At 43.1% G+C, this 25,806-nt stretch overlaps 1 protein-coding gene across 3 annotated transcripts; it reads right to left on the minus strand.

Moving 5' to 3' along the window:
* Positions 1-1,136: 1,136 nt before the first annotated feature.
* On the minus strand, positions 1,137-25,552 carry epb41l4b (erythrocyte membrane protein band 4.1 like 4B). 3 transcript variants are annotated; one of them, XM_005738588.1, is made up of 23 exons: positions 24,595-25,552; positions 22,279-22,383; positions 22,143-22,185; positions 21,552-21,630; positions 21,225-21,269; positions 19,718-19,770; positions 16,512-16,632; positions 15,706-15,793; positions 15,522-15,610; positions 13,930-13,999; positions 13,672-13,841; positions 12,681-12,790; positions 11,857-11,890; positions 11,570-11,603; positions 11,355-11,458; positions 8,487-8,626; positions 7,279-7,400; positions 7,092-7,205; positions 6,934-6,989; positions 6,695-6,847; positions 6,416-6,536; positions 6,095-6,228; positions 1,137-2,420 (listed from the first exon to the last, which is right to left on the minus strand). In XM_005738588.1, exons 1-23 carry the CDS (start codon positions 24,868-24,870, stop codon positions 2,357-2,359), a joined length of 2,325 nt encoding a protein of 774 aa, XP_005738645.1. In that variant the 5' UTR covers positions 24,871-25,552; the 3' UTR covers positions 1,137-2,356. The 3 variants fall into 3 exon arrangements, with proteins under 3 accessions (XP_005738645.1, XP_005738646.1, XP_013767715.1); XM_005738589.1 differs by lacking the exon at positions 24,595-25,552 and adding an exon at positions 23,406-23,439; XM_013912261.1 differs by lacking the exon at positions 6,095-6,228.
* Between the last annotated feature and the right edge of the window lie 254 nt (positions 25,553-25,806).

Below are 25,806 nucleotides of genomic sequence, written 5' to 3' on the forward strand. Positions count from 1 at the left end.
TAACTACAAAACATATAAAACATTTTAGTTTAGGAATTTTGAAAAATTAAAACTGAAAGGATTTTGTGACCTTCGAAAACTAATTTAGAGGAAATATCCTTATTTTAGTGTTTGTTAGTTTGGTAAACATTTGAATCAAAACTTGCCTTATGAGGCTTTGATAGACAAATATCTATTGTGGATGTCCACGACACTGTGAGTCAGCTGCTTTTAGAAAGTTCTGTTTTTATTGTAAAACCTGTACTGACTTTCCAGAATCTTGCCTCTGACACACATACATGTACAACATAGTTAATGAAGATTAAAAATAACACAGAAACAAACTGAAGTGAATTAAAGAGTGAACAGCTTTTTGTATGTAGTGACAGTTAACTGTAACAAGCTGCCTAGTGTCTTTACTAAGGCATCTTCTTTTATTCCCCGATGCAGTCTAACAAAGGGTTTAATGACAGAACAAAAGCGTCTACGTGTTTTATATAGGTTCAGGTGTTTGTTTCTTAACCACATTGTCCTTGTGGTTAACAGGAGACCATTCAAACTCCACTTAATATTGGTTTTTAAAGGCGTGGCTGTCACTTTAGCTTACGTGATTGGCTTCCTTCAGCTGCTCAGCTGTTAAAAGGTTAGATTTGTCCTGTTCATGTGTAAAACTTCTTGTTTGTGAGGGAACCAAGCCCTGTAATCGGAGGAGTATTTTATCATCTATAGATGTGCAAGAGGGCACACAGTTTTTAGAATGTAAAAAACGTTAATCATTGTTTTATTAATGCTTAAATGTTAATCAATCTTAAAAGACTGAGCCCATTTAAAAAAAAAATGGTAGAAACACCTCTGTTCCTTTAACTGTTCCTGTGCCTGTTCATTTCTCAAATATCAATTCCCAGAAAAGCAGAAGATCCCATTTGTTGTGGTCACCATAACTGCGGTGTTTGCTCGCCCCTCCTCTGCTACCGTGCAGCTTTGTGAGAAAAACAAATTCCACAACGAATTTAAGCTTGTAATGCAGGTTGAGCTGAGAAATTATGAAGGATGATTTTGCAGTTGTTTCAAAACCAGTGGGAGGGCCAAATGCTGAAGTCTCCGCAGGCTTCCCCCATTTTTAAAAAACTGAATCATTTACAGCAGATTCACTTCGAAGCAGTTTTTCTCTCCCTCCCTCTTTCTGCTGTGCTGCATCTCACCTTGAAGATGAATTATCTAACACAAAACAGAGGTACAATTAACAGGCTGACTCACCGCACTGGCAGATACCTCTCTAAAGTCCCGCACAGCACACATCTTTTGTTCCGTCGCAGGGAGGGTGAGAGGCACATACCTAACAAACCGGCAGGCAGGGCGAGGCCGAGCCACATTCCCATGTCAGGAAGGAAGAAAAGAAACAAAGATGCTGCTGCAGAGTTGTCAAACCGATGATGTGGCCTTTATTGAGATCCAGTCCAAGGTAGGAAAACTCAATCAGCAAAATACAGTACATGTGCAGATCATGTGCCGCCTCGGATTGTGACAAAGAAGGGCTGAAGTGAAGTTTTTGTTTTTTGCGCAGTAATTAAATATTTCCAAGGGTCTGACCTCTGAGGCCAGATTTGGTTTTGAGCTGCATGTTAAAAACACAGCAAAGGGACGCAAGAGAGGTTTTTCATGAACACCTGTAACACAAGATCAAGGCTGCTGCCACAGGAGCTTTGGCACCTCCTGGTGGGCACACGGAGACTGAGGTGTCGATATATTCAGTTTTCACTTTCAGTCACACTGTTCAGGATTTTCTTTAAAACCACAGACGCTGCTGATGTTTTTTTGCGTGTAAAAAAATGGATATCTGATATAGGAATTACAGTACTGAGGTAAGCATTTACAACACCTGCTCTGTTCTCAGGATATCAATGAGTATTTACATTTTGAACAAACTGATTTGAAAGTGAGTGACTTTCATTTCAGGGGTGCTTTTTACATGGAGATCAAAGCTTCAACAGTCGCTGTCTGAAACACAGTTTAGGCATCAGCACGGACACGGCGATGAAGACAATGAGGATGAACTCACACATAAACAGAAGTCCAAAGCAACATCCGATAATCGTTTAGGGAAACATTAATCATGCAGGCAGCACCAGGAATACAGTCTGTAGCTCGTCTGTAATGCATGTGAGTGAATCCACTTGTTTCCATTTCACTTTTTTGTACAGGTTCAGTTCAGTTATTACAAAGAGCCTTCTTTCTAAAATAACAGTTAAGCAAATATAACAACCGCCTTTATGCAAATATAGATTTATAACTGCTAAATGTGCAATGCAAGTATACAAATGCTGACTGACACCAGTGACTTTGGGACTTCTTAGCTTCCGTCTGAAGGGTCGAGGTCTCAGAGCTCTGTCATCAGGAGCGCTCTCAGGATCTTCTCTCTATCCACCCTAATTTCTTCTCCGCTGCAGACACGAACATACGATTTAACAGCTCTAAACTTGAACTTTTGTTTCTGCAACAAGGTGAAATATAATTTTCATAACAGAAAAACAAAACAAAAAACGTTTTACAACAGTAACTATGACAGAAACAACACAAAGTCTGCGTTACAAAGACAAAGAACAGCAGCTACAGGATAAGAAGTTGTCTGGCAATTTAAGCTGGTCATACACAGATCTTACACTCATCTGATACTTTGTTAGGTACACCTTGCTAGCACCAGTTTTTACCTTCAGAGCTGCTTTAATTCTTCATGGCACAGAACAACAAGATGCTGGAAACATTCCTCAGAGATTTTTAGGCCCACATGACATGATAGCATTGCACTATTTCTGCAGATTTGCCAGCTTTGCATCCATGACGTGATTATCCCATTTGATCACATTAAAAAGCTGCTCTACTGAACTGAGATCTAGTGATTGTGGAGGTCATTCGAGTGCAGCAAACTCATCGTCATGTTTAAGAAACCGGTTTGAGATGATTTGAGCTGTGGTGCGCTATCGTGCTGGAAGCGGACAGACACAGTAGCAACAATCTTCAGGCTGTGGTGTTTAAATGATGCACAGATACCAATGATGTGGATGTTTTCATGCTGTTGTCAGAAATAGACCAGCAACATTTTTTCAATCTTCTATTTTCCAATTCTGGTGAGCCTGTGTGAACAGGAGCCTCACTTTCCTGTTCTTAGCTGAGTGGAACCTGGTGTGGTCTTCTGCCACTGTAGCCCAACTGCTTCAAAGTTCGAGGTGTTGCGTTTTCAGAGATGCTTTTCTTGGTTGGAACATGTGGTTATTTGAGTAACTGTTTCCTTCCCACAGCTAAAAGCAGTCCGGCCATCCTCCTTTGACTTCTATCAGCAGGACGTTTTCACCCAGAGAATTTCCTCTTTTTGACTCTTTAAATCATAGAGATGACTGTGTGGGAAACTCCCAGAAGATCTGCAGTTACTGGAACACTCAGACCAGCCTGGTACCAACAACCATGCCACCTTCTAAGTCACTTCTTCTCCATTTGGGGGCTCGGTTTGAACTTCAAGAGGTCATCTTTAACATGTCCAAATGCTGCCACGTGATTGGCTGATTAGATATTTTGTTAATGTGCAGAAGAAAAGGTGTACCCAACAAAGGCCAGTGGGTGTAAATCGTGTTAGATAACATGAACTTCATGTCATCTAAAGGCTGCAGGGAATGACTAATGAGCTAAATGTCTAATCAGCACGTTCATAAAAGGCTAACGTCGCCACAACAAGTCATGTGACTTTCAGTGAAGCCAGAGGCTGCGACTGCTTCTGATGGGACTTCTCATTATAGTTTATCAACTTTTTGTCTCCAGTGTGATTAGTTACTGCACTTCTAATTTAATTTTTCTAGGTTATATTAATTTGCAGTGCATATTAAGTTGTGCAATATTATTTAATGTCGTTGCGTAATTGAGTTTATTATGTGATTGATTATTTAATTAGCTCTTTATAATTTTATGTGTAACTTTTAAGTTGATTATTGTAGCACCCCGTGAAAAGCAATTATAGTTCCTACTCGCTTGAGTCCATGGTGGGACTGCTTAGAGCGTAACATACCCTGAGTAACGTGGACTTTGGAGAAGAGTGTGATGCTGGCTGTCTCGCCATGTTGCTGTTTATTATGGAATTTGTATATATGGGCAAACAGATGAAGTCAGAAAATTAGACTTAAGTGAGTTTTTACTGAATGTGTAGCTCAGCCTTCAAGCATCTCTGTCACGTCCTAAAGAAATGAGCAGCTATTTCCATCAAATCAAATCATCTTATTGGTTTTGGAATCGCTGATGTGATTTTATTACACTGCATTATGTTTTATAAAGTGGTCAAAGCAGCCCGGCTGCCAAATAAATGTAGAAGATTAAAGTAGCACGAAAGTGAACTGCCCCAAAAGTTAACTTAACCAGTGGAGGCTCGTTTTCAGTTCTCGGGTGCACGTGTTTATTTTTTAAGCTGTACTGAAGGGGCCATCTCAAACTTCATTGACTGAAATGCAGATATTGTTCGTTACGCTCAGCTTCTGCTGCAGCTGTTAAAAAAAAGAAATCACTGTCATTTGCTTATTATTGGTTTAAGGTTGCAATTTACACCCTGATAAATAAATATGTGGGTGATTTTGTGTGTGTGTTTGTCTTTTGTGATGTCACTGTAATTCGGGGCTTTTAATGTTTTCTTAGAACTGTTTGTTTTCCAGGGTGCAATGATTGTACAGCATATTTGGGGAATTGGATGCACAAGTTTAAATTTGCTTTTGGATTTTCTTAATCTACACAGAGTCCACAGTATACATAGAGGCTCAAATGTACCCACTAATATTTGGTTAAATTTCCATTTAGCAAGTTGCATCTCGACTGGACATTTTTGGCAGCCTCAACAAGCTCCTGGCATAATTCCGGCTCGATATTTAATCACTCTTCTTGGCAGAATCCATAGAGTTCATTTCCTGGAACAGATCTAGTCCACGAATATTCAATCGGGTTGAGGTCAGGACTTTGGGAACGCCGTACCAGACGCTTAATGTTGGCCTGCTTTATCCATTCCAAACTAGTTTTGATGTGTGTTTGGGATCATTGTCCTGTTGGAACAAACAACCGTGTTCAAACTGTCTAGCTGTTGGTTTGAGGTAAAAGTTTTGGAGGTAGTCCACCTTCTTCATTATTCCATCCACTTTGCGATGGTACCACTGGCAGGGGAATAGCTACCGCTAACACCACTTATTCCAGACCTTTGCAAAATGGAGACGCATCCGAATAACTTGTTCTTGTGTACAGCTGTTTGAACCAATGATCCTGAAATCTGCAGTTTTTTAGAAATGGCTCCAAGAGACCTTCACAACTTCTTTAAATCTACCATTCTTCTCCTCAGATTCTTACTGAGTTGTTCTGAGTATTAGTCTAATGAGTGCCATCCAATAAATCAATGAAACTACCAGTTGCAGTCAATCACGAGCAATAAGGACAAGTTAACAGGTCTTGGCCTTGTGAAGTTGAAAGACATTGTAGAACCGTCGGCACAGCTTATTACAAGATTTAAGTAAGTCTGTGTGGATTAGAGAAAATAATAAATTCAAACTTGTGCTGTATGCCGTATGCTCGTTCCACTTTGGAAAAACAACAGCTCAAAGAAATTAAAAGCCCCAAATTATCACGACATCCATTCTCGTGATGAGTGGATGTAAACTTCTGAGGATAACTGTAACCATACTGTAGCAGGAAAAATAGTGAGATATTGTCTTGATATTTTCAAGATAATATCAAAAACTAGTCTGGATCCAGACATTCTTTTGGATCCAGGGGCTCAATTCATGCATGGTGTGGAGGGTCATTTCAGCACTGGTGGAGGTACGCAGTCTCGGACAGCTCTTGTTTACTGCTTTGACATGCTGGAAATAAGATTTTCAATATTAGCCAGTTTTCCCAAATCGCACTCTGAAAATCCTCCTGTCTGCGTCACACGGTTGTTCACTTTGGCCTCACGGTTTAGCATCAGCTACTAACAGAAACAGGGGATTGTTTTTCATGTGCAAGCGTCAAACAAGAGCCTGAGGCTTCAATACAGCACTTGAGCAAACCAGCGCTGTATAAAAGTGTCCAAGAGATAAGAGCGAGGAGGTGCGTTTACCTGTCGTTATGGGCAGCAAGGTAAGGAACCAGGTGAGGAATGGAGCTACGGTAGTAAGAAGGGGAGAGATGAGGGGAGGGCGAAGGAGAGGGACAGCATGGACTACCCAGCTCCAGTGCTGGCATATTATCCCCCTGCAATACACATCAGTGTAGACACACACACACACACACCACACAGACAGACACACACAATTACAGATAATGCAGAGAGGTGTGGAAATAATCCCCCCACAAGTAGAGCATAGTGTACTACACCAAGACCCGTTTTAAAGGGTTTTTAAAGTGTGTGTGTGTGCGCATGTGTGAAGATGTGTGTTACCTGTGGGTAGATTGACGGCTGTATCTGTCTGTCCAATGAGCTGCTAGAGCCCGACTTTGCTGTACTTTGGGAAGAGATGGCTGCGAGTGCTTCAGGGAGATTATCTTCATCTTCGTGGTTACTGATAAGCAACAAATGGAGAGACTATAAGTGGCTTACACGACCTACAGATCGCTCTGAACAAGATGTCACTATCAAAGAGCAGAGATAGCACGGCTGCTGCTTCAAGTACTCTGTGGAGTGTTCATTTTCCACTCACAGCAGGCGATCTGTACTCACAAGCTGAACTGCCGGACCAGCCGTTTTCTGCGGTTGGTGCTCGGGTTGGCTTTGGGCTGGAGCCTCTCTGGCGTCAGGTTGTGATCTTGCCTGTGGGGTGTCTTTTCTGCTGTCAGACTGGATGCCGCCGAGTCTTGGGAGGAGCTCTGATACCTGGAAATGAGAGCAGTTACTCAGGAGGGTAAGTTGTGTTTTCAGAAAGAGGTCTAAACATGTTAAAGAGCGGATGAGCTACTGGCCTCTCATTCAGGGTCTCAGTTGAGCTCTTCCCTCTGGGTGTTGTTGGGGCTTCTTTCTTTATTGTGGAGAAGAAATGGATAGATATGCTGTTAGTGACACCGCCAAGTGCACAGGATGTAGGTCAAATAGCCAAAGGAGAGCGTTATTTGGTACTCACTCTGAAGGCTGCCTCCATCTGGGCCTTGAGGATGTTACATTTGAGGTGGTCGGGGAGCATGGCTGGGGAAGCAGGAGGGTGCAGAGACTTTTCAGACAGCTGCTTCTCCTCTCCCTGCCGGGAGAACAAGGAGAGGTGAGGAGACTAAATCTCAGTGAGTAAACATCGTGTGGGAAACGTGACTGACCTTGTTGTCGATGTTGATGTGCAGCGAAGGCCAGGGAGGAGAATCGCTTTCAGACTCCAAAGCCTTGAGCAGCGACTGAGAGATGTCAAACTCATCTGCAGGGAAGGGGGGCGCTTGACGTTCTGATTGAGACAAATTGTAATGAGAAAAAACAAACAACAAGTCACATTTTTACTGTAAAGACACCACAGACGGTTTGACAAAGCAGGGATGGAAAATGACTATAATCTAAAAAGGTTTATAATTCAATTTACGCTGGCACAAGAGTTTGACTGTCTTTAATTTCACCAGAATTTGATGATATTATAAATGATTAACAGCAATTTTGGCTGGGTGGGGGCTTTTTGGTGTTTGAAAGTTGGCAGGTCAAAGCAAGTTTGAGAACCGTGAGATACTTTAAATCCATATTAATGTGTTTGCAGATGCTTCTCGACTTACAAACAATGTCCTTAAACAACTGCACTTAAATGAAGAGTGCAAACACAAGAAAAATTAGCAGTGTTTAACCACGTTTACTTTACTTGTATCCTAGCTCACTACAGCAAAAGGCAACTGAATTATGTTCTCAAAAGCAGAAACCCAATTTAAAACTGCTTTAGACACATTTAAAAGCAACCAGAATCATCCCTCCCTCACCACTGAGGAGTAAGTTCAAAGTGTTTTCACCAAATATCTCCACTTTGGTCTCGTGTGTCCAAAGGACGTTATTCCAGGAGTCTTGTAGACTTGCTGTCATGAACTTAAATATTTAACATGCTAACTGAGGCCTGTAGAGTCTGAGATGTAGCTCTTTGGATTTTTTTGTACTTGTCTGAGCATTGGACCTTGGGGTAAATTTTTGCAGGAACATCCACTCCTGGGAAGATTATGGTGAATTAATACAGAGAAAAAAACCCTGTGAGCAAGCACTTAGTGACAGTGGGACCATATTCTTTATTTCGGATCATCCAGCTTTGAAGCAACACAGTCAGTATAAAGGTAAAGGTATATCAGTCATATCACGTGCATCTTTAAATCTGTTTTTACAAAGTTGAAATCAAACCACGTCACGTTGTAGTGGAAACATTACATCTCAAAGTCCTCACAATGAACCTCAAAAACAAAAAGAGCGGACAAACAGGCGGCACCGAGCATGAAAAGAAGCATCAGCGTGGCGTCTAGACACACCACAGATTTGTGCAGCCTTGCCTCAGGCTGACAGTACTCACTGTTCTTGGTGTGTGTGTGGCAGAGCGTGTCCTGGCTGTGTGTGTGCCGACGGTGGCGGTGGTGGATCTTGCCAGAATAAGAGTTCTCGTTCTCCTCGACGCTAAACTGATGATCTGAAGCGAGCCCACTCAGCGGGAAACTGAAGATGACACATGCAATCAAAACACAAACAACCCCCCCCAAACAAAATCCCACTTAAATATGACAAAAAGTGTAAGTACCGCAAATAAGTAATTATCGTGTAATAAATCCAAGCTCGTGATGTGAGTTTTTCACAGCAATGTAACCCTCCCTGTGTGGATGCTGAGCTGACTGAGTAACACAAAACCAGAAGTGCAATTTCAACAGTGCATTTGCTTTTCTACATGGTAAAGAAACACTGCTTTGGACCTAAAATGTGTGTAAAATTACATGTAATTTCTGTTAAATCTGTTATTGAATCATTTGTGTTACTTCATTAGTAAAGTACAAAGAACCATGTGGAGGTATTTATCAGTGGGAAAAGCTGTAAAGCTTATAAAAAATACAGTTAAAAGTCTAAAATTTAGGCTCTTATTACATTTTCCAAAGCCATCCAGTGGGCCAGATTGAATTCGTTTGCGGGCCGATTCTGATCCCGGGCCTTATGTTTGACACCTCTGGTGTAAGACAATGAAGGAATGGGCTTTGCAATTTCTGCATTTCACTCATAAACCCTTTATTTCAGAAGCAATACGGCAACAGTCCTAAAGGCATAATGTGATTGGAGTAAACATCGAAAGTAAAAGGCGACACACTAGAACAGCAACACACCGGCCACATCTTCTGTAAACACTTGGTTAATTTAGCAAATCCATAACCTGATGTAACATTAATATAATGTTTATTCAAAAAACAAAAACACAAAAAAAACAACATATTCACTCTGAAAGCACAACACCACAAATGCAAGATTCAGCTTCATGTTTCTAAGTTCACACTGAAAACCATAAATTATACACAAAGCAGCTTAATCCCTAACCCGGCATTCACTAAGTGCAGGACTGGACCCCTTCCACCTGTTCAGAATCACTTTATTCAGCACTCACAACACTTTATTTCAAAAGTGAGTTTAAATAATTTAGATGCCACACGATTTACTGCAAACGAACAAAGAAACAAACACAAAAGCACTCTTAAAGGCAGATTTGAGATTTGAGCAACCGTAATCACATAAAACATCCACAAGCAAAGCAAGGCACAAACGTGTCACACCCGGTCCTATCTTTGTATTTATCCTGAAATATGATGCTGAATGTGTGAATGGAAAGAACAGAGTGTTTGAGAAGTATAAGAGCTACGTCGACTGGGCATTTAGAGCCATAATTAAATAATAACAATATTAAAGTGCAACAAAATTAAAATATATCATCTTATTTCAACTATTAGCTTGTTTTTTGGCCTTTAGTTTATTTATATTTTAGCAAATTGCCACCTAGTACAGCACCTAAAGTTACCTTCAAGAACTTCCTGTTTGAACGTCCCTGTGAGTGCACAGAAAACTAAGCACGTGATTATTTTCATATGAAAATAAACTAAATTTTCAGGCACAATCTTGATTTTTCTAGAAGATGCTTTGAACATTATTTGAAAGTATCCTCAAAGAGACTTTAAAATGCACCACATTCTTGTTTTATCTTTACAGAGGAGCAATTATGCCCATTTCCAGCTTCATAATGTTATTCTTTGATTTTACTACTGTAGCTTTGCATCACTTAGAGTTGAAAATAACCCTTATGTATCTTATGCTGGACCTTGGTGCAGCTCCTCAGTTTATCCTGTTGGAATAAGGCTGTTTAGCTCATCTCTCTCTAATCTTATATTTTTCAAGCAATCAATTAAAAAAGAATAATAATTATTTATTTATTTAAACATCAGTAAATTAGCATGAGCAAACTCTTTTCCTGCAAAAATCGTACTTATCCGTTTCACTCTGTATTATTTCCCCAATCATTTGTGCACAACCTGCAATGGCCCCCACCAATCGGGAGGTTTCACCAGCAGGCAGGAACATCCACTCTCAATGACATCACAGGGAAATAATACGGAATAAAATCTGAGTGTTTTGAGTGGACTCTCAGCCTGTGATTGCAGCTTATTAAGATGAAGGCAACCTGTGTCTAAAAGGATGTGATGATATAAACTGAGCTATGACTCGCAGAATGAGTAAACTGTAACGATCAGAGGTGTCGAGGCTCTTTACCTCGATCGCCTTCGTGATCTGTGTCACCGCTGCGTAACCACAATAAATAACTTCAACATTCACCCACCCAGTCCCCTTACCCGATGTCTTTGCACAGCTCTCCCTCCACGTGACCCCCTTGAACATTATAAACCTCCATCCTGCTTGATAAAGTCCTTTGCACTTGATGGGTGTGTGTGTTTTTTTTGCTTTTTGCCTAGTATGCAGACACTGAAACACATGAGATGACGTGACAAATGGATGAAGACGTGGGACATTTCACGAGGATGAACGGAGACAGCTCCGTCACCGGAGCGTCTCTCTTTGGGGGTTGCCAGTCTGTGCCTGTGAGTTTTGAAATAGATTCCTGGGGTAAGAGGGAGGTCAAAGTTCGGTCATGACCTTATCCCTGTTAACCACAGCCACGGATCCTTTGGCGATGCTGCTCTTTCGCTCCGGGACGGGGGGAACGATGGACACCGGACTCTCAGCCTCAAAGGAAGGCCTGAACGGTTGATGAAGGGACGCACACACGGATGGAGGCAGACGAGACACACGGGAAGACAAACAGACATATGAGGTGTAAGAGGGACATGAAATGTGATGAAAAACAGAGCATGTGGACACATCCTGAAGCTCTTTAACAATCCTGTCCTTTGTCTCTTACCTGTGAGGTGATGTATGACTGGAGGGCTGCAGGTAAACTGAGGAAGTGAGCGTGGGGTGGGGTGGATGCCAGGGCTCGTGACCAATGGGAATGTTGTGTTGATACTGGAGAGGATCGAAGAGATGCTCAAATTAAGCGTCGCTACTGGGACAAAGCACACCGCTCTCTGCTGCTTGTGTTACATTTTGAAAAGTGGGTTAACTGAGGTCGCTTACCTGATGCAGACTTGGATTGGGGCTGGCGTGAGAGCTGTGGAGGAAAAAGCAGTGATATCAGATGTGTATCATAACTTATTTTTAAAGCAGGTGCATATATATTACTTTCGAGTGCACTGCACAAGCAAACCCTCTCAAAAGCAACAACTTCTCTTTTACAAAGGGCTGTTTCTGTGTTAAGATTAGCCAGGCCATTAGGTGGATTAAGGTCAAGGTTAGAGGAGGAGGAATGAATGCAATAATCTGAAAGTGCATGCGTGCATTATTTATGTCTGTGTCTGTTTCACCTGATGTGTGGAGGCTTGGCTGGAGAAATCGCAACTGACGGAGAGAGAGACACAAGGTCAATTAGAGCAGAAAAATACAGAAGTCAAAAGCAGCTCTGCAGTTTATCTGCGAGTCTGTGTGCACTTTTTCAAATGCCCTCTCTGGTCTAACTGTGCTGTTCAGTCCAGACTCTCTGCAGACATGTTATTTCTCCAATGCTGAGCTATTACCAACACTCAACTCTCGGTTCATTCGTATTCCGGGGCTGCGTGACGAATCCAAATCCAATACATAAAAGGTGTTTGGACGTCAATACTGACAGTCTCAAGGTAAATACAGTTTGCAGTGTGCATTTGATCATTTATGTGGGATAGATTAAAGTGAGCTGCAGGCTGCTGGACCTTTGAAGCCTCTGCAGCTCACAGAAGGTGGGAATTATGGAGGAGTGAAGAGTACAGCAGGTGCCTTTGACAAAGTAAAAAAGGTGACGCTTAAATCTAACAACCTAGAGTTTCTGAGCACTTTCTTTAGAAAAGAAACCAGGGCTGCTTATAAGTCTATTGAACTTGTCAAATTATCACTTAGCATTGGACATTTTTTTAAAAGAACAGCCCTTGAAAAAAAAAGAAAAAGAAAAAGGGGCGGGGGGGTCCACTTTTCCTTTCCTCTGAAAAATAAAACAATATGTTCAACAGTTACTCTCTGCAGCAATTTTTACATTTTAAAGCCCAAAACACGCTGAACTAAAACAGCGCAGAGCCTTCATAACAACGCTCGCAGCCACATAAAACACAAATCAGGCGCTGATACTCGGTCGTCTTTTGTATGAGCAGATAAAACTCACTTTTGCCCAGCGACTGTGTGCGGGACGGGTAGCGTCTGCTCGGCCTTCTCTCGAATGTGCTGGCCCTCCTCAGTCTGCCTCCGTGAGTGGCCTGGTACTCTGTTTTCCCACTGAGACAAACACACAGCAGATGCGGGTGAAGAGTGGAAATGATTATTACTAAAAGCATCGACACTAATGTCAAAGTGCCACTGAGCTGCAGTCTGACCGAATTCATGGAGTTCATCAGAGGAGACTTAAATGGAGTTTCTAGATGATTATTCCTTTTGGTGTGAATTTTCCAAAAGTTTTCATCAATTGTTTAGAATTTAGAGTTGTTTTTATGCACAGTGCTGCGTTTACAGAGACTCGCTTGACTGCTTGTTCGTGGGACTTTCTGCTTCAGTTTTGTATTTAATAAATGAAAAGCGTGAACGACTTTGGCTTTAGAAAGCCTTGGGTCGGTTTTGCAGTAAGCCTAAAGTCTTTTAAACTGACATAAACTTTCTAACATACTTATCTTAAAACTTCTCTAACAAAAACTCTAAATGAAGACAGAGTTTTCGTTAGAGAAGTTGGCACCAGTATGATTGTTATGTCAGACTGCAATACACACAGTTCCAGTGTTCCTGCTTTTACTTCCACCACCTGTTACACAAGTGTTTTTTTAATCCACAGAGTGCTTTTACAATGCTGCGATTTAGCTGCTCCGACAAATGACAGGAAGTGCCCTTCAAGTGAGAGAATTTGCTTCGACCATGTCTGATAATAGTTGCAAGAAAACAAACAATATAAAGGGAATATCTCAGTCACCATAGGAACAGATCCATGTAACCATAGATACCCTGTAACCATAGATACAAAGGCTCTGTTTTATGTGACACATTATTCCACATATGCTGCTAACGAGTGCTGGCCACAACTACCTGCGAGTGCCAGCTTCTATTATCCCCCTTCAGCAAGTCAATTAGACGCTGCTCAGATGAGGCGAGACGCCGTCGCTGCTCTCTACCTGAATCTGAAGCGGGACCCGAGTCGCGTGAAGTCACTGTGGCCGGCCCTGCCCGCCGTTGGCTGGCGCAGGCGAAAGAAAGCGTGACTTTCCACGGCACACTTCCACAGGTGTTTGCAGCTCCTGGCGCTGGCCAGCTCGAACACGAAGGTGTGCTCCTGCTCCCGACCCTTCACAACAGAGAATAACCATAATAACCTGTTAGTCGCCTGAGAGATGACCGCGCGCGGGCACGGCATGCAACGTGAAGACACAAACCTGATCGTCGTCCTCCACCACCACCAACGTGAGTCGACTCCTTTTGAAGTCCAGCCGAGTGATTTTGGGCCTGTGCAACACACCGAGACAAACACACAAAGAGACAAACAGTTTGAGTGGGACAGGTGACGAGAGCACGCAGTATGAAACATCGGCTCCTCGCAGAGTGATTTTGGATTTCTTTTCACTTCCCATACCTCGTCCTGCCCCTTGGCGAACAAATACTCAGCTCTCAGTAGCTCTCTTTTTTCCTGGCATGCCCTTCCTTCAAAGTTTGCACGGTCCCCACCCTCCACCCAGGCTGAGCCTGTGCCCCACTTTATGTTTTATCACTTTTGCCACATTTTGATTGGCTCTAGGTTGTAAATGTTGACACATGCCTCTCCAGAAACACGTGGTTCAAAAAAAAAAAAAGAAACTCAAATCCAATTAGCAGAAGAATAGCAGCAGACAGAAGAAGTAAGAGTTTAAACAGGTACTGCTTCTTTTTTTTTTTTACCTGCCAGAAGAAATAAATAATTAATTTTCGTGAACAAACTCTTGTTTCTGTTTATTTTTCAGTTACAGTCATTCAACATGTCGCTACATATTAAAACATCAGCTGTTTGTGAGATTCCCTTTTCCAGTTTCATTATTTTCATACAGTTCTGTGCAAAAGTCTTGAGTCAGCTCTTTTTTTTTAAATATATATATACATTTTGCTTCCAAAGCAGTGGTGAGTAATAGTTCTCCAGGTCTTTCTGAAGGTCTTTCAGGGGTTTTCTTTGGACATTGGCCTCTTCTTCACTTATTTTCAGTCCAGTTCTTGTTCCTGACAATTTTCAGAGGAATGCTTTTCTGTTATTTGCTAATCCACTCAACACTGACCTATGAGTCATTCAAGCATAACAGCGGCACCTCACTCAAGGAATGAACCAGTATGTGTCTTAACATCAGAGTCAAAACACTGGTTTATTCTGAAGGACCAATTTTAAATGGTATCTTTAGGCATCTTTTGTCCCCCGTCTCCCCCCATCGGTCATACCAAACACTGACGTTTCTATAATTCTGCAACAGAATTGTCCAGACTCTGTTTTTGCCTCGAAAACTGTACTTCCGATGATGTTTGCAAGTGTTTCAATAAACAGCAGCACATATTTCCCATTTTTCTATCCAAACACAGAGAAATGAGGAGTGACTCAAGACTTGGGCACAGCACTGTGAGCAATTACTGGATTGTTTTTAGTTGTTAGGTATTTGCTCTCTGACAACTTGAAAAAACAAACAAATGGTCCTTCATGGATTTCCAGAGCCTAGGGTGACACCTCAAACCATCTTATTTCACTCAGGTGAGTTTAAACTACCAAATTCTCCTAATCTAAATTTGCAATGACACAAGTGACACAAATAAGTGACACAAGAATTATTACTTATGACGACAGTTTTGTTTTTTCATTATTGTATCAGTAAGGTTAGGAATTTTGGAAATGTACGGTGTTCCTACATTCACATTCACTGCTTGTGTTTTCTTACATTATTGTGTTAAAATCATTTACATAAGAAATGTAAATGAGCACGTTTCAGGACACACAAGATGAGAGTTGTGCTCTTACCAAAAGAAAAGCCCGATTTTGCTGACGCCCTCATAAACCAAGATGCCAGTTGGAGTGAGACCCAGTGCATATTCTCCTCCATCTTTGCCCTGCAGACGAACGAGCACACATTTATTTCTAACACACCTGAACTTCAGTGTCACACAAAAAACAACACTGGTGATAATAAAACTCTCTCACGCACCTTGACAAAGTGCATATCTACTCCGTAAAGTTCCAGCCACTTGCATTTGTTGAGAAAAGAAATCTCTGCTTGAGAAGGGCTTTTTCCCCTGAGGAAATAAAAGCAGACAACACGGTGAGTTTTCACAACAAAAATACCGCTCGCTCCATCACCTGAAGCCCCGGCCACTATATTTGGCAGCTCAGTCGAAAAAAGAAGAAAAAAAACGTCAAAATCGACGCTTGCCGCGTGACCTCTGCTGGAGATTGGTGTTAGTTCTGAGGGAGACGCTCAGTGAGTAACTGTCTGTCTGCATCCTGATTCAGTCTTTGTGTGTAGGCATGACTCAGTGAACTCGGTCTGTCCTTGCGTGGCTAAGTCGGCCCAGTGAAGCGCGGCGTACGCGTATGTAATCTAATCCGAGATGGGAGCAATCAGTGCACTGCTGGGTTAAATACTGCCCGGAATCAATCAAGACCCTCCGGGAATTAATCCCATAATCCTTCACGCAGACCAGCGATAGCCCGGCCGAGGAGGAGAGCACAGAGGGACGGTGAAATGAGACACCCGGTCAGTGAAAACATTGGTGCTGAAAGGCTGCAGCAGAATGACTTCCTTTGCTGCTCAGTGCTCAACTTTTTGCCCCACTTGTTCCATCCGACGAGGAGAGAAACCAGCTCAGGTCAACTGGACGCCCTCCAGTAAGCTGCTTTGACACAGCAGACGTATTGTGGTAACTGGTGCAAAAAAAAATGTTTATGTGTCCTGGGTTTTAGTTTTAGAAGATCCCAAATTTAAGATGACTAGAAACACAGCAGGCTCCTCACCTAAGAGTCAGCCACTGGTTGAAGATGTCTGCCTCCATCGCCGCGCTCTGTCTGGGAGTGAAGCGAAACTCCGACACCAGTTCGGGAGAGTGCTCCAAGGGGTCGCAGTCTCCCAGCTCGCCTGCATACAGATAATTCAAGTACACATGCACAGACGCACATCAGGGGAGCAGCATTCAGACCTTCGCTTACAAACAAAGCTTTATTTAATCAATAGAAAGCAGCAACACAATAAATTGCTACAGACTCAGCTGGTCTGGTTTGGCCAGTAGCTTGTAGTGACTACTTCCAAGGTGATTATTGCACCTTGGAAGTAGGTGAAGTCGTGCCTGAAATTTTTGCAGTGACTATTTTTTTAGTAAGCTTTATATAGACACTGGCTTTATTGCCATTACCGAGTAAATTAGAGGTGTGACTTTCACTTAATTGTATGACCATCCCAGTAAAAAACAACAACAATAACAACAAAGAAAAAAAAACAAAACCCAAGAAAACCAAAAGTATTTACAAGAAAAAAAATCTCAGACATCTCAGAAACATCTGCGTGTTTTTTTTGTCATGGAGCCAAGGACATCACGCCTCAGGCATGATGTGGTAGACAGGATGTGCCACACAAACACAACAGCCATCGCCTCCTCTGAGCAGTTCCAGTTCATTTATGATGATAATTTCCTTTAGTTTGATTTTCATTGAACACCCATAACACACTGCAGCTGTTTTTTTCCCCTCTTACAAAAATTTGGGACTTTAATTTTGGAGGTTCTGGATCATGAAATGCATATTTTTGTGTCCAAGTGCATCATTCCTGTTTAAAATCACTTGATCTGATCATGACTTGCACAAGTTGATTCTATAAAGTATCATCTTTTAAATATAACTAATAAGAAATCTAATTTTAGAGCTTTAAATAAAATCAATCATTTAATTACATGGCATTTCTTGCAGCTGCAGCACTCGACTTACTGGTTTTGCAGCCTGACTTTTGGAAGCATTTTCAGTTTAAATAGGCTGTTACTTGGACACCTATATTAACTTTTGCATTTGGAAGCAAAAGCACCATTTTTAAAAGAAATAAAGATTTATTCATTTATTTTTACATTGGTTGTGCCACCTGACTTGGAAAGTGCACCAGCCTGCATAAGAGATACGTTTCTTATCCAATTTAAGAGAGAGCTACAAGCCTTTTCAGACAGCCACATAGAGTCCAAGGGGTCCTCTGTATAATTAAATATCACTTTCACTACTATTACTTCAAAATAAAATGTTTATGGTTGTGCCACCCTGGCATTTGTAAACATACAAACTGCTGGACAACATAGTTTTAATTATCTCAACAGCTTTTAAACTGTTAGTATTTATACATTTTGGTTATTTTATCAATAAAAACTGTATATTGAGTATTTTATTTTGAAATTATTAGCATTTAAACACCATTTTTAATAGCCTTCTTAGTCTTTTCATTTTTAAACAGACGTATGTGCCGCCTGCCAGTTTGGAGTATTAGAAACCAAAATATAAAAGCATATACATTGTGCCATTATATTATTAATTACCCTGCAAATTGATTCAAATTTAAAAAGTTTTTTGATTTATTTTACAAAGTAATGACGCACAGACGCAAACATATTATTTGCAAATAATATATTAATATATAATAATAATTAATATGCAAATATTCTTACCTAAAATGACCCTGGTATGCCTGTGGTGCTGTTACACTGTGGATTACTCCATAAACATTACTCCACAGTTTGCTGATTAGTCCTTTTTGAGAGCGCTCATCAACACTAATATTAACTGACTTTACTTAGCTTGGCTGGCTCCCATGAGGGTAAAATTAGGACGGTAACCTCATTGTGATGAGAGAAAAAAAATAGTGGTTTTATATTAAACTGATTTTTTTTTTTTTTTTTTTTTTTTGGCTTATCAGTAATCAATTGCATGAAGGTGTGGAGACCACTTAAGATTGCAGGGTGACTGCACAGGTGGGAGGAAATCTGTCTCCAAACAATTGCAGTCTGACTAAGACCGATTCCTAATTAAGTAACAGACGTCTAATTTATAAAAAGCCAAATTACAAACACGCTGCAATCAATCTGAGTCACACTGAGCTGATGAGCTCAGTTTCTTTTTAATAAAGGGACGTCACTATTGGCAGAGGGACGCCTGTTTCACATCCTTGAGGTTCTCGTTGGACTTAATGTGAATTTTTGTGGAACTAGACGACAACAGATTGCAGCAAATTGACTTTTGCCATTTTTGTTTCAATGCATTATCACAAAATGACTGTATGTAATCGAATATACTGAATTTAGCAGAGTGACTGCATCTTATTGCAGTTTAATTGTCCTCCAGACGCACCACAGTCGCTTTGAAGACAGCGACTGACTACGAGTGGTCATAGATTAAGCCCCATCTTTGAAGCGACCGTTTGAAAAGCAATAAAATCACAAGTTTGTCGCACACAGTCGCAGTAATTTTGGTCAAACTGCTCCAACCACTCTTTGCCCTTGTGTAGGTGCAGCATGAAATATTTGAGGTTATTAGCTTCTGTAAAAAAGCTTTGGCATTTGAGATGAGACGACAGGCATCTGGAGGGACTGATTTAATGTGAGAAGCCACAAAATCTCACATTGAACCATGGGGCCGACCGTTCAAGGGGTTTGGAAGCCGGTTCGATCACCAGCTCTGTCTGTCTTGGTTGTTGCGTCCTTGGGCAAGACACTTCACCTACCGCCTACTGGTGATGGCCAGAGGCGCCTCTGTCAGTCTGCCCCAGGGCAGCTGTGGCTACGACTGTAGCTTGCCTCCACCAGTGTGTGAATGTGAGAGTGAATGAATAGTGGAATTGTAAAGCGCTTTGAGGGTCTCGAAAAGCGCTATATAAATGCAATCCATTATTATTATTATTAAAATCATTCGGAGCTTAGTGTAGTACTGTTCTCAGGGCTTCTGCTGATGCATATCATGTATGTCAAAGTAAACACAAGTGCATTTTGCCACAAATTAATAGCAGTTTTCCTATCACAGTGAAATAAACGGATATTAATGGCTTTGCACTCAGTCCAAATCAATCTAACAGGTTACGCCAGGGTTTGGAAAACTGTTAACACTATGAGGAATAACTTATGAGGTTCTTGGAGAACATAAATCTCTGCTTAAGAGTATAAATAAACACTGAGAGTGAGTTTCCAAAGTCTACTTACTTTGTAAACAAAATGCCGCAAGCTCTACAGCCACTTCATACGGACATTTCAACCTGGAGAGAGAGAGAGAGATGCTGATGGTGAGCGGTTTTTAGTGCGAGTGACACACTGCATGAAATCAAAACCACTGTCCTGCCCATGGTGCGATGTGTACTCGTTATCATGTGTCAGAGAGACATAAAAGTGGATGAATACCCTATGCTGTGTGTGTGTGAACATGTCAAGGAGGAGAGGCGCAACCCTTTTGCTAAAATAAGCAGCCCTCTGCTGTTCTTGATCTTGAGCTATATAATAGAGCTGGACTCCAGGGATCCATGGCCCAGATAGAGGCAGGAGGAGGGAGATGGGGAACACACTGTCTGAAGTGTGTGTTTGTGCAGGCAGGTCTGTGTTTGTGACTCAGAAGCAGATGCCACTGTGCACAAGTCTCCCAAACTCCAGTGTAGGTGACCTGTGTGCGTGCCGCTACAGGTGAGTGTGTTTACTCCAGTTTTAATGCTGCTGATGAGAGCCGGATGTCCTCATAAATGGAGAAGAAGTGCCTACAAATGACTTGTGACTTAACAATGAGCTGAGCTAACCGAAAAAGGAGTGGCAACAGTTTTTCTCACCTTCTCTACAATAAAGAAAATATTCACAAAATATTCAGCTGTTCATGTGTAAAGAAAACAATGCCTTAGTAGGTAAACCTGTTAAACTGCTTGCAAGTAATCACATGGCAGCAACTCAGCGCACTTAGGGAAAGACCTGCTGAAGTTCAAACTGAGCATCAGAATGGGGAAGAAATGTGACTTCAGTGACTTTCAGAGCAGAGGAGAATGGTGAGACTAGTTTGAGCTGACTAGAAGGCAACAGTAACTCCAATAACTAAGAGGATATGCAGGCAAGCATCTCTGAATGCACAACACATCGAAACTTGAAGCAGATGGCCTACAGCAACAGAAGACTGCACCAGATGTGATTTCTGTCACTTAAGATCAGAAAACCGAGGTTATAATCCTTTTCAGGCTCCCACACAAAGTGTGGCCTGGTCCGATGAGTCTGGTGCGAGGTTCAGACCGATGGTTGGGTCAGAATTTGGCGTGAACAACATGAAATTATGGATCCATCCTGCTTTGTATTAATGGTTCATTCTCATTGACCGTATCCATCATTTTTTGACAACACTGTACTCATCCTCTGGTTCGACCAGGATTACACACCATGTCACAAAGATTATCAGTCACCAGATCTCAATCCAACAGAGCACCTTTGAGATGTGGTGGAACAGGAGCTTTATATCAAATCTGCAGAATGTGTGATGCCATCATGTCAATATGGAGCAAAAATCTCTGAGGTATGTTTCCAGGGCCTTGTTGAATCCGTGCCATGGGGATCCCAACCTGACACTAACGAGGTGTGCTTAATATGTCATGCATGTGTGTGAGTGTGTGTGTGTGTGTGTGTGTGTGTGTCCTGGGTTTATTTGGAATTATTTGTGTGCATAAACTGTGACGATGAAACTTACTTGTCAGACAGAATGTCTTGTCGAAGCTGCAACACAAACAGATACCTGTTGGCGAACAAAACCGCAAAACAAACAAGTGAGACTCTCGCCTGAAGACAACATAAATCAATTGATGTATCAAAGGCGCTCCTCATGTCTGACACATAATTTGTTTTAACAAGTCTCTGTCCTTGATTTAAATCTGCCCATAGCAGCAAAGTAATTAGCCCCACGTCTCCTTTGGACCTTTACACCAGGCTCAAGAGAAAACCGTGTGTGTGTGTGTGTGTGTGTGTGTGTGTGTGTGTGTGTGTGTGTGTGTGTGTGTGTGTGTGTGTGTATTTTTACCTTGTAAATTCCTCACGCAGGTTGTTTGGCTCTGAAGAGTAAAACTTCACCCTGAAGAACAGCTTGTACGGCGGACCGTCTGAGAGAAAGATTAAAAGATATGTGAGTGTGACAGAAAGAGCCGAGGCCGGAGAATAATTCAATCAAATAACATTTCTCAGAATTTATTTCATACGTTTAGTCTCGTCGACTTTTCATCTGCTGCATCCATCACTGCCACGAGGTCCGAAATCTTTTCATCTCCCAATTTACTTTAACCTACTTTCATATTTCTTCCCTGCTTCCCTTCCACATTGATCAGAGTTACTTTCAGGCTACAGACCTACCACCCTGTGAATAAACGACCGGCCGACAGGTACAACATCCAATCTCCCCACCTCCCGTGAACCATTCGGCCCCCTGTTACAAGCCAGTGAGCAAACAAGGCTACGGCTTCTAATGCACATAGTAATCACTGTGTCAACATTTGATAATGCTCCACCTGCTCCCCACTCACCTGCTACCACATGCGCATACAACGCACTGCACATTTTCCTACACACATGCAAATAGTCCTAATTAGAAAAACAGCCCGAGGCGACCTGAGCTTACCTCGGATCTGCTTCTTTATAAGCTTGGACATATCCAACCAGTGCTAAGAGAGAGAGTGACAGAAAGAATAGAGAGGTGAGAATGATTTTCATCAGCTTGCTTTCCACATTGATGGACGTGAGAGCTTGTTACTCACTGAAACTTGATCCGTGTCCATGAACTGCAATCCAAAGTAGTCTGTCTCAACCAAATCTATGTGATACATGATCTGGTCGAAAAGGTCCTGGCCTTTGGACTTGCTCTGGGAAAAGCAAAAGTAGAACACAGGAGGAGAAATTAGTTATTTCTTACACTATCTCTCCTGTCGTGGTGAGCGGATCTTCCACGGTGGATGGATTGAGCTTTTAAAATTGAGTTGGGGGCGTCAACCTGTTAGCACAGGCTTAAAAGCGAATTAGAAAGAGGCCTGGTGATCACATTGGGAGGAGAAATGACTTTTACTGGACGTGTAAGTGTGTGTGTGTGTGTGTCCAGGTCAAAATGAGAAGGACAAGCCCCACAGGGAAAGGCCCTTATTGAGGCCTTTCCTATAAACACACAACCAAGACAACGAGTCGGTGCACTTAAGCACAAACTGCAGCCGTTTGCCGTTAAATTTATCAGAGCATTTTACGAGCATCCCCTGATGAAGACCTAACCCTGGTCTGACCCACATAAAACACAGTGGGTGTGTAGGAAGATGACTGCCTTGTACTTTGGATCCTGATAACCAGCCTAAACTTCCTGGTGGGTGTATGAATGAGTGAGGAAATCAGTGGTATTAAAGGATTGGGGACAGAAAGAAATCGCTCCTGCCCATTCTCTCTGCAGCGTGCGTCGTTTACAGGGGCTGATTGTGACCTCCATCAAGAGGACGCGCAATCACGCGCCTCGCAGAGTCACGCGCAGCGAGGTGAACAGCTCGTTCTTCCTGTTGTCTCCGGGCCTACGCTCAGTTTCAGGTGACACACTGAAAGGCCTTATTAGTTGAATTTCAGCCCCGTTCAGTGCACTTGTAGGAACAACAAGAGCACATGAACAAACTTGTTCCAACACACCTGTGACTAAGCCGGCAGCTCGTCGAGCCATGTGTCATTTTCAACTGTAATGCCTTGGCAGAAGTGGCGGCTTTGTGTTGGAGCTGTAATCTCGCTGCAGGACGAGAGAAAGGCTCTCCACGCCACAATGCAATGGCCGAGCGTTTCGGAGGTGACGCACGCACGCAACAGCTTCGCTGACACACGCAACCTTGAAAATGAAAACATCTTATGAGAAGCCACTTACGCACACAAGGGCCCACACGCTCGCTCATCATCCCACCTACCCCCTCGCACAGCTCGTAGCACTCGTCTGTGACACAGAGTCCCCACAGTGGTAAATCAGATCAGGGAGTCGGGGAATAGAGAGAAAGGAGAAGAAGGTGATGGATGGAGAGAGACAGAAGGAGGTGGAGGATGCACAGGAGGGAAAGAACAGGAGAAGAGTGAGGAGGCAGAGTGTGAAAGAGTAAAATGATGAGCAAGGGAGCAGGCAGCAGAGGGAGTGTAAAAGGAGATTAGGAGGGAGAATGGCACAGGGGAGGGGAGGTGGGGGAAAGCGGAGATTGCTTGAGGAAGATCAGATACAAGCAAATAGAGAGAAAAGAAAGTGAAAGGAAGACGTGCAAAAGAGCAAACAGGAGGGGGCAGCTTCAGGTCTGAGTTAGTTCCCAACAGTCAGAATGGGGAAGCAATGCGATGAATCGGATGATCATAACACCATCTGGAGCTGCAACCACTCACTGTATAAGAAGAGACGTGCTCACAGATACGCACACACACACTACAGGCACTGAAACTTTGGTAAAAGGGTTTGTGCCAAAATCCAAAGAAGTGCAGAGCGCACTGTTTTCAGTTTGAACCGAGGGCACAACTAACGACAATGTTATTCTGTGGTCATGTTTTTTGTATTGTGTAGTTAAAAGTGCCAAAAACAATGCCCCACATTCCAACATGAGGTCTCAGAGCTTCTCATTTCCTTGACCCCTGTGAAGTCTAAATCCAACAGAAGTCACCAGGAGCCAGAAAAGAAATTAAAGTGTCTTCACGTTTATTTGGGCAGTTAATTAAACTGAGGGGAGATATATATAAAAAAATCTTGCTCTCCCCCTCATGGATTAATCAGCAAGACTAATTGCCCAGGTCCTAATTTGTCCTGCATGCCTTTTAGACAAACAGAGTGGTAAAAGGCTGTAATAAGTACTCAGTTTTACACGTCCTCTAACTACTACTGTGCTCTGGTCGTTTAAGAGGCTGGCGTTGGACCTGCAAACGGCTCTGACTCCAGGCTCGTTCATTTTCAGGACAGGAAAGCTGCCTCGCGTTTCTTTTTCTTTTTTTCTTTTTGCTTGGACCCCCAGGAAGATCCACAAAGACACGACAAAGGAGGTAGGGGGAATACACAACTGATGTGCCTTGCCACTTGAGCCACTCACGGCCAATTCCACATTGACATCCGAGCCGTCCAACAGCAGGACCCGACAGGTGATGGTGGTCCTCGCCGTCCCAGCGGCCGGGATGTGAACCGACGACCCCCCGGTGACCACGGCGGGAGCGTGGACGACCTGCTGCTGGTGGGCCAGGAGCAGGGGGTTCCCGGATACCCCTCCTGCTCCCCCTCCTCCTCCTTTACCGTCCCGCTCATCCCTCTCCCTCTGCTGGAAGCGGCTCAGGGAGCGGCGGCTGAACGTCCGGCGCAGAAAGCCCATCATCTTCTTGATCCACGATGAGAGGAGGTCCGCGCCGCGTCCGTGAAAACTGCTCCGCACAACAGTCACTGCAGCCGGGGTCCTATCACTGCTGCCTCCTTCACCACCTCCACCTCCTCCTCCTCCCCGGGGCGAGGAGTCACTCAGCAGGCACGGAGGAGACTTCAGGGCTGCCGATCAGTCCTCGGGCTGGATGTCGGCAGCAGGGGGGGACTCCAGCCGCATACTAATGAAACTACCACAGATCGACCACCGAGCAGCCAACCAGTTGATTTCCAATCATCAAGCCCTATGTGAACGGCAGGAGTCGCGGAAATACAAGCAGCCCTCCTCCTCTTCCTCCTCCTGTCCTGTCCTGTCCTCTCCCGTGCACCTGCCTCCTGCTTCGCTCGCTGTTGCGCACCGACTCTAAAATCCCGGAGAAATCCCGTCCGACGCTCCGCAGTGGGGACCCCTGAGTCACAAGGGGCCGAGAGGGGGCGGGGGTGGAGGAGGGAAGTCTCACCACCTCTGGACCGGACTTGACCCGGCGGCGGTCGCTGCTGATTATTCCCACCGGCGAAGCGAAACTAGTCTACCTCACAGGTAAAAGTCAACCAGCGAGAACTGGACAAACAGCGTGATCTGCGCCTGCGTAAAAACACAGCACATAACAAACTTCTGTTCCTCCCGACTGGCCGACCCATCAACACCGGCGAACCAGCGCCACCTGTCTGCCATGGACGCGCCAGGCCTGGGAATAAATCAGAGCAGATCATTACTCGGGTCCCAAGGTGGGGTCCGCGGTGCTCCAGGGGGGCCTTCCCCAGCATAATGATGGTGATTTATAACCCTCTGCTCTTCAGAGTCCTACCCACCGCTTTACAAGTAATTCAATCACAGTTTCAATCAAACTTTATTAGTGCAGCATCTGTCATGCAGTGTAATGCAACTCCAAAG

The sequence above is a fragment of the Pundamilia nyererei genome, unplaced genomic scaffold (assembly GCF_000239375.1).
Source record: "Pundamilia nyererei isolate P.nyererei 1_Seehausen unplaced genomic scaffold, PunNye1.0 scaffold00084, whole genome shotgun sequence".
In the NCBI taxonomy this organism is placed as follows: Eukaryota; Metazoa; Chordata; class Actinopteri; order Cichliformes; family Cichlidae; genus Pundamilia; species Pundamilia nyererei.

Bases quoted from the DNA above. Each gene is read 5' to 3' on its own strand.
- epb41l4b (XM_005738588.1), bottom strand. From the start codon at position 24,870: ATGATGGGCTTTCTGCGCCGGACGTTCAGCCGCCGCTCCCTGAGCCGC. The intron at 15,611-15,705 runs GTGCGTGAGAGA...GTTCGTCTGCAG, and splicing joins TAGATATGCACTTTGTCAAG to GGCAAAGATGGAGGAGAATA. The intron at 14,000-15,521 runs GTAAGAGCACAA...TGTGTTGCACAG, and splicing joins AAAATCGGGCTTTTCTTTTG to GCCCAAAATCACTCGGCTGG.